This window comes from Magallana gigas, chromosome 6 (genome assembly GCF_963853765.1).
Source record: "Magallana gigas chromosome 6, xbMagGiga1.1, whole genome shotgun sequence".
NCBI classification, from domain to species: domain Eukaryota; kingdom Metazoa; phylum Mollusca; class Bivalvia; order Ostreida; family Ostreidae; genus Magallana; species Magallana gigas.
The window spans coordinates 10329412-10338616 of NC_088858.1; the positions used below are offsets into that span (position 1 = coordinate 10329412).

At 34.8% G+C, this 9205-nt stretch overlaps 1 protein-coding gene and 1 long non-coding RNA gene across 2 annotated transcripts; both read left to right on the forward strand.

Moving 5' to 3' along the window:
• The first annotated feature begins 1314 nt into the window (after positions 1-1314).
• LOC117689361 (uncharacterized) lies at positions 1315-3239 on the forward strand. Its single transcript, XR_010714678.1, has 3 exons — positions 1315-1898; positions 2440-2570; positions 2643-3239. It is a non-coding gene; the product is annotated as an uncharacterized lncRNA (long non-coding RNA).
• A 2003-nt stretch (positions 3240-5242) lies between these two features.
• Positions 5243-8733, forward strand: LOC105347044 (uncharacterized). The gene is made up of 3 exons (XM_011455925.4): positions 5243-5783; positions 7039-7169; positions 8004-8733. The coding sequence occupies exons 1-3, from the start codon at positions 5263-5265 to the stop codon at positions 8321-8323; spliced, it is 972 nt and encodes a 323-aa protein (XP_011454227.3). The 5' UTR covers positions 5243-5262; the 3' UTR covers positions 8324-8733.
• Positions 8734-9205: the final 472 nt, after the last annotated feature.

The following is a 9205-nucleotide window of genomic DNA, read 5'->3' on the forward strand; positions in this document are numbered from 1 at the left end:
AAAAATAGAGGAACGAGCCTCTTTAATAACGTAATACTGTATACAAGGAAATATTTCCCTCCGTTCTTTTTTTTTGCCCCCTTCGCCCTCATTGCAATTGTTAGCGGGCGAATTTAAAATATGGTGAATTCCAATGTCTCAAATTATCTCTCTTTAAACCCAGCTGTGTCTGGGCGAATTCAAGACAGGGCAAAACTGTTTGCGTTTTGTAGAAGAGCAAAAACTACACAGGGCGAAAATTACTCTGTATACAATATTTTGACTATTACCCCTGGGGTGGGGAAGTCGGGGACACAACAAGAGTTGTACAGCATACACATGCAATGTGCGAAATAGAAAGAGAGGCGAATAAACATTATTGGTGGCACAACTGTCTCGATCATATCATTGTGGCATTTTATATTGAACAATTACAGAGTCCATAACAATTGATCAATTAAATCTACGTGGATAAGATTTCATCTCAATCGACACTTTGGGATGCCGAAACATCTTCTGACTTCTATTACACATAACATGATCAAACCTACATAGCATCCATAACCTGGGTTTAAAAAAGTGTTTTTTAAATAAATTTCCTTCGACTAACGGTGTATTTTTTTAATCATGAATGTTTAAAGTTTTAATATCATGCCCGAGAACTTAGTTGTTCGAAGTTAAGATTTGCTACTGTTGATTCTCATTTTACGCAGGCTTTTAATTCTACGACTCCGTCTTCAAATTGCAGAATTTAAAATCGCGAGCGCCAAACTGTTGATATGAATTTATATCACTCAAAAGCGTTAACAAAAAAATAATACTTGCAAGATTTTTAAAAGACCCTATTCTTGCTGATATTAAATTCTCGCGTTTAATAAAAGATCCAATATTACCCTGCACTCCATTGTTTGCCAAAAGAGATAGAATCGAATTATAAGCAGTAAAAATTGAATCAGGTAAAGAGCAAATAAATAATTCTCTGTTACATTAACGATGACACTCTATCATCTTGACTGTATGAGTCCTATGAAATAAATGCCAATCGATTTGAAGCTTTCAAAGATGCAAAAACTTAAAGAGGATTTTAGATTATTCAACCCAAAGTACATTGATTGCGATAATATCTACTATCGTAACTGCTTTTTTGCACCTATATTTTTTCCAAGAAAAAATTGAATAATGATGGTAATTTTAATAAGCGAACGAGATTGTAATTGACAGGAATCGATATACCTTCATTGACCCCTTTCTACAGCGTCATCAACTGATGTGAAAGGTGTTTAAAAGACGCCGATGTCAAACTTTTCCAGTTCATTCGGCGTCTATAAATTGATGTCTTTCGGATGCACACAAATAATTTTCGAAGTGTGATCTTAACGTTTTCATCAAACAATGTTCTCCAACGCCAGTACCTCGGTGGTAGATTCTCGATATGATATCCCTGTTGCGGGTCTGGGTACCCCTGCGTTTTACGTTATTCATTCTCTGGCAATAACGTGTATTCTAATAAGCTTGTTTTCAGCGATTGCTGTGATTTTTGTATCCTTTCGAACAAAATCTGCGAAAACTTTCTTTAAATCGTGGTCCAAATGCGAGCGCTTTGTGGTATATCTGGCTTTTTATGACGGTTTGTTTAACATGGTACACTTTATGGATCATTTTCACATGGCGGTTGTCAAAGACCATGTTCATCCGATAGAATTATGTGAATACTATGGTTTTATAGTGTTCATGTTAATTTCTGCTCAGATGTTGCTTGTGTCACTGATTGCTATCAATGCGTTTGTGTTGATGAAATTTAGTAAAAACTTAGACCTCGGCAAGTATGATTGGAAGCTGCTATTGCTAACATTTGGATTTCCCTTTGTGGAGTGCCTCATCGTTACTGTCGTGGATAAAATTGGACCGACGGGAGCATCGTAAGAACATTGTCGTTTCTTTTCTTTTTTAAACTCTTTCATTATAAAAGTAAAGAAATAATAGACATTTGTACGGCATGTTTATACAGTCATAAACTACTATTAGGAATTCTTCGTTGTACAAGAATTGTATATGTAAGTTATATACTAGTAATATAAAGAGAGAAAAACATACAAACATTAACATCGTGTGTAAACATCTGCCTAAATAATGATTAATAAGGTTTGCTGTTTGTAATGTACACTGGTTCAATATAACACTAGTATTATAACTAATGCTGAGAAGCAAGACTTGAGATCATCAGCTGGTGAAGCACAGAATAAGGGTTCTTTGTTGAGGACTGGTAAGGCCTAGGAAATATTTTAAATGTTATCTCAAAGCAACATCCAATGTTTTGGCAATTTGCAGTTATATTACGGCATGTATTTCTTAAATAAAATTTATATACATGTACTTTGAAACATGGGTATTGATAATTCAAATCAAATGTTTTAAGTATTTGAAATTGTTTAATTTGTTATATTTCACAATTTTTGGCAGCTGCGGGGTAACGGGAAGAATTCCGACGCTCTTTCTGACGACAGTTCCGGTGTTAATCGTCATCACCCTGAACTCCGTCATCTACACTCTCACTTGGTCCAAGATACGGGCCGAAACAAAAAGACTGGAAGGTAAGACGTTTTCGGCATATTTACATTTTTTATTTTAATGCGCTTAATATTTTCACATTTTTCTTCCTACAGGTTCTATCGGAGAAAAGGCGAACTCTGATAGAAAATCTACACAGGCTGCTAAAACAATGTCTTTGTTTGTATTGGTGTTTTTCATCCAATGGTGGGCGGCCGCGTTGTATGGGATCTGGATGATGGCCGCCAAAACAGTTCCTTTTGCAATTTTTCTGCTTGTCACTTCATTTTCAAACATCGGAGGGATTTTGAATGGAATTGTCTTCTTAATAATGCGCAGAAACAAATTTCGTAAATCTGCACCCAAGCCGACTGTCGTCTGTGTATCAAACACCGAAGCTACTGAAGTAAATTAAATCTATTTGGGGTTTTTTGTATACAGACTGGAATATTTTTCATAAACTTTTGACTACTAGAATAGATAAATGTGAGTCTGAACTGTACCCGTGATAATCCAAATATTTTATTCAGTGTTTGAAGTTGAACACCGATGCTGCCAATGTGAGATGTATAATATGTACTTTGATTGTTATTGCACATTGTAAAATGTTTATCATTGATTTAGTTGTGTTTTTGTATGTATGTGTATTTCATAGTTAAAACGACTTGACCTTGTATATTATATCATATGGAGGTTTAATGGAGCACAATATTGAATCGTTGTGTGTCGTATAATATTATTTTGATTTATCAATAATAACTAATCAAAGAGGTCAGTTATCTATGTTGTATCCTTAAGTTGTATTCTTAAGAAGTTCTAGTATATCACTGCAGTCGCAGTGTTGTCAGGACCAATAATTGAAAATTATTATCTACTCGATTTTCGATACCAATAAGGCTTTTCTAATTCGATACAATATAATTTTGATTGCAACCTGCTTCCTGATTGTCTGAAAAGAATTTTTTATATGGTATAAATAATGTTGCCTACGATAAGACTAACGTCAAAACGTTAATCCTCCTGACTTTACGTGTGACCTTCTTCTTTTTTTTTTATACAATTTAAAGTGATTTAAAGGTCAAATGACCGGCTTTCCCACAAATTAATAGCAAAAAATTAAATTATAAGGAATGAATTCAATATCTACTCATTTTATACTCATATAAACTGAACTGGAAAAGTTTTGCATATTAAAAAACCTGCTTTATTTGGGGCAGTTAATTAAAAGTGGTAAATAAAAAGCGTAAAACACTTCAATCTAGTTGATATGAGTATACGTAGATTATGAAAAAATATTTAAATTGTACAAAATTCAAACGCGACCAAAGGCGGACAGATTTATCATTGATGTTACTTTAATACTAATGCAAATGTATTAGGAAACTCGTGTTTTGTGTTTTGGCGCGGTTACTTTCAAATGTCCATACATTTTACAGCGAAATGTGAAAAAAATGAAATGTAGTACCAATCAGCAATTGAATATATTCAAGCAAATCAATAGATTTCTTTTAAGTGGGGTGTTTAAATTTATCAATATGATGACGGATTTAAGAATAACTTGTTCCATATTGAAGATTATTTTAAGTTATGTTATATGCTTGCATAGAATATATCTGCATAAAATTTTTGAGAAAGCTAAGCTGTTCTAAATTACTCACTCCTCATAGGCGTCGGAAGCAAATTGAAAGTGGGGGGGCTAGACTAATCCACGGAAATATTGAGAAAAAAGTAATTCCCAAAATCATGGAAATCCTAATCCGTGGGGGGAGGGGGGGGGGGAGTATACCTATACTTCCAAAAAATTTCTTACCCAAGTTTTCTTTTTTCCAAAATCATGAAATTCCTAATCCGTGGGGGGGGGGGGGGGGGGGGGGGTCTAGTATGCTTCTGAAATTAACTTCTCAATCTTTCAAGGTAAATTTAGGAACAATAATCTTTCCTGCGAGAAAAAGTGGGGGGGCTGAACCCTCTATCATGCTATGTTTCTAATGGTTAGGTATAACTTTGCAAAAAAAAGTGGGGGGGGCTAAGCCCCCCCCTAGCCCCCCCGGTTCCGACGCCTATGCTCCTGTTAAAGTTTGATATTCTTATTGCGGTGCGACATCTTTCTTTTGTTTTTCATTTTTACAATCATTGTCTTTGATGCGTGTTTCTATGTTAATTTTCTTAACATTTTCTGTCTTAGTTTTATCATAATAATGACAGATATGAGTCAATGAGAGGAAAGCTGACCGAATCTCATATAGTCAAGGAACATACTCAGTTATTTACTATACATAACGCTGGACCGGAAATCAAAGCAAGGGAAAAACATAAACGCGATAAATTATAATGCTATAAGCGATTTCTGCTCTATTTGGGGAGAATCATTACATTATTTTTAATCATTTTCCCACTTTAGTTAGAAATACATTATTAATACATTTGATAACTTAATCCAAAGCTAAATAAAAAGTAAGGCGTTATAGTTTACAATGGATAAATGTTTTGTGATTCATTTGAATTACAAAAGCAAGGGAATCCTATGTACACATGATGGCAGCAGGTCGAGTTTGCTTAAAATATTTCCGGATTAGTTAAGTTTTAAAATATATTACTTTAATTAAATATTATTGAATGCCGTAGTTGAGTAGGGTTCATGTTTAATTTAGTGATTACAGATTATTGATAATAATAGATGGCGATTTTTATGACACTCTAACATCTGCTCCTTCCGTCTTAGTTTATACAGCAAAAATGAACAACACCAAAAACACGGGCCTCCTCCATTATATGATTCCTGTAGTGGGCTTGGGGACGGCGAATTTCTACCGCATCCACTACCTAGCGATCACGTGCCTGGTATGCAGCTTAATCTCAGTCATCGCTATTCTCGCTGTCTCTTTCCGGTCTAAAAAGGTGCGTTCGTTTTACAGTTCTTGGACAAAATGCGAACGTTTTGTGGTTTACATGGCTCTCTGCGATGGGTTCTACAGCGTCGTTCACCTGATGGACCACATTCAGGTAACCATCACCCAGTCTCACGTCCATCCTCTGGAGCTCTGTGAAGTCTACGGCTTCGTCATCTTCATGTTCGCCTCGGCCCAAATGCTGCTGACCTCTCTTATTGCAATCAACGCTTTCGTGTTGATAAAGTTCGGTAAGAAAGTGAACCTTGGGAGGTATGACTGGAAGCTTCTCCTGTTGACGTACGGGGTTCCGTTCATAGAGTGTCTGGGTATTATACTGGCTGGTGATATGGGACCGACTGGGATATCGTAAGTTTTTATCATCTGAAACATAAATAATGTGGTCAATACGAAATCTAGGTTGGAATTTTCTCAATCTGATTAGAATCAGATCTTTGTTACGCTCCGAAATTCTGATAGTCGTTTTGTACAGCGACAATCAGAATCTTTGTACAGCGACTATCAGAATCTTTTGTACAGCGACAATCGGAATCTTTTGTACAGCGACAATCAGAATCTTTTGTACAGCGACAATCAGAATCTTTTGTACAGCGACAATCAGAATCTTTTGTACAGCGACTATTAGAATCTTTGTACAGCGACTATCAGAATCTTTTGTACAGCGACAATCAGAATCTTTTGTACAGCGACAATCAGAATCTTTTGTACAGCGACAATCAGAATCTTTGTACAGCGACTATTAGAATCTGTGTACAGCGACTATCAGAATCTTTGTACAGCGACTGTCAGAATCTTTTGTACAGTGACTATCAGAATCTGTGTACAGCGACAATCAGAATCTTTTGTACAGCGACAATCAGAATCTTTGTACATCGACTATCAGAATCTTTTGTACAGCGACTATCAGAATCTTTGTACAGCGACTATCAGAATCTTTTGTACAGCGACTATCAGAATCTTTGTACAGCGACTATCAGAATCTTTTGTACAGCGACTATCAGAATCTGTGTACAGCGACTATCAGAATCTTTTGTACAGCGACTATCAGAATCTTTGTACAGCGACTATCAGAATCTTTTGTACAGCGACAATCAGAATCTTTGTACAGCGACTATCAGAATCTTTGTACAGCGACTATCAGAATCTTTCTACAGCGACTAGAATCTTTCTACAGCGATTATCAGAATCTTTCTACAGCGACTATCAGAATCTTTCTACAGCGGCTTTCAGAATCATCAGAATATTGTAGCAGTACACAGAAAGGACCATCAAAATTTTGGAGCCACAGAATTTCGGAGAGTAACAAAGATCTGATTTTAATCTCATTGAGATTTTCTATTTAAAATGTGCTTAATGTTTAAATTTAGAACATTTTATAAAATGATAATAAATACTTAGTTTTCAAAAAATGATATCAAAAATTAATTCGTTTTAATTTGACTAACAGTTTTTAGTAGTTTTATGTTCACAAAGCTTAAAATATAACTTGCAAAGTATAATACCCAGTTTCGTAATTTATTTAAAGAAATACATGTATAATTATATTTATCTTTGTTTGAGCATACTGAGTGCATTGTGATGTGCCTTAATTTCTCTTTTTTAGCTGTGGAGTGGCTGGTAAATTCTCTTTCTTGTGTCTCTCCACCATTCCTATATTGGCCGTCATGACCCTCAACATCAGTCTTTACTTACTCACTTGGTTTACAATTAGAGCTGAAACCAAGAGATTGTCAGGTATTCAAAGAACAAATTGTTTCATTATTTTTCATACAGTTTCAGAAATGAGTTTGAACTAATTACAAATAATCGCTTTAAAAGTAGCATGCTAAATAAAATAAGGTAAAAATCCGCAAGACCAACTCTCGTCTTTGCAGTGAATTGCATGATACTGCGTTTAAAATGTTTATCTATATCTACAAGTCACGAAAACTAGTCATATTCTACTTTGATTTATGTTAAGACATCAACACCTTTTAAGATGTATGTCTTATTTCACCAACTAGTGGTTTCTTAAATTAAACGATGATATTCAGAACAGAGTTATCGTTCGTGTTCAACCACGTGTAGAGAGGTTGATAATATAGACATTGGGTTGCTTAATAAAATCATAGCCATGTTTGATGCTTGTGGTGTGCAATACCGTTTTTTAAAAAAAATAATGGGTGAATATTTTGCATAAAAGCTTAGTGTATCGAGCCATAAAATAGTACAGTCTGTTTCACTATTGATGTTATTACTAGGTCAGGCGCGGATCGAAAATTAATTCTTAGGGTGGGATCTCTACTACGCATGTTAATTGTCGCAACAGCAGAAAAAACTATTTTTTGTATTGTCACATCTATTTCTAGAACACATTTTATCCACCAATTAATGAAGATAAAGTTTAAGATCAATAAACCTCTAGAATTTATATTTGCCTAGATTCTCTAAAATAGACTATGAACACGAGGCACTGCGAAACTGAAAGGGTCAAATAAAACCACGTGGTCTAAAATTTAAATGACAATAACATTCGCAGGGGTGCTATAGAATGCATTACAAATATATCCAGCCCTGTCTATTCTGTAGGTACAATAGGTAACAAGAGCGACAGACCCACACGGGCCGCTAGGACTATGTCCCTCTTTGTGTTGGTGTTCATCATCCAGTGGGGAGCGGCCGCGGTGTACGGGGCCTGGACTATGCTGGATGACCACATCCCTCTGGAAATCGTCTTCCCTGTCATGGCCTTCTCCAGTTTGGGCGGGCTCCTGAATGGAATCGTGTACTTGAACATGCGCATTAAGTCAAAAAGATGGAATACCACTGCAGCTGTTACTATGATCTCGACAAAACAAACTACTGCGGCTCCATTGGGTGACCCAGGAAACTCACGACAATTGCCGTGAATAAAAACACGATGCCACTTTATAAACTCAACTGCAATCATCGTTGTAAAATGACATGTAATTTGATTGTACATGTTCTTCTCTAACGTTAGGAAGCAAAATTTAAATTAATTGTTTATAAGCACTTGTAAAATTATAACTTTCCTTTCAACACAAAGGAAATAAGTTTGTACTAAAATTGTAAGTTATACATAAATTTTCCTCTGCATGGTGTAAATTACAAGGTGTAAAATTGGTGTAAGTACTTCCCATGTTTAGAGATGAATAAAATATTTATTGCATCTCAACACCTTAATAAAAAATTATAACAAAACTTAAATATGATACTCAAAATAATAAATATATATTTACCCATGATAACATAGCATGGTTAGAGATGTGAAATTAGGAGATTATCATTCATAAACACAAAAACACCCCCCCCCCAAAAAAAAAAAAAAAAAAAACAACAACAACAACAAAAAAACACAAAAAACCAAACAAACAAACAAAAAACCAAAACACACACAAAAACAAAAACCGAAAAATAATTAAATAAAATCACATTAGTAACAAAAACAAACTGTTTGCAAGCGATAAACAATCTAAACAGATTTTTAAAAAATTGTTTCTTTAATTGATGTATGCAAGGGGTATGTTGACTTAAAAGAGCCTAATTCATGTTTTCAAAAAATGAAGAAAAAAACTCACATTAAAAAAATGAACTGTTTCTTTTCAGAATTCATAATATACATGTACAATGTATTTAATAAAGTAATATTACATGTATTGTATTTCCATGAATATTAATAATTTGATTGGGAAAGGGTTTTCTGTCATAATCATTCTGTCAACATTCGATCTTGGACAATTATAAAAGAAAAAATCCAGTGATTTTTCATC

Coding starts and splice junctions, on each gene's coding strand:
- LOC105347044 (XM_011455925.4), top strand. CDS start 5,263: ATGAACAACACCAAAAACACGGGCCTCCTCCATTATATGATTCCTGTA. Junction 5,784..7,038: donor ATGGGACCGACTGGGATATC/GTAAGTTTTTAT, acceptor TCTCTTTTTTAG/CTGTGGAGTGGCTGGTAAAT. Junction 7,170..8,003: donor TGAAACCAAGAGATTGTCAG/GTATTCAAAGAA, acceptor TCTATTCTGTAG/GTACAATAGGTAACAAGAGC.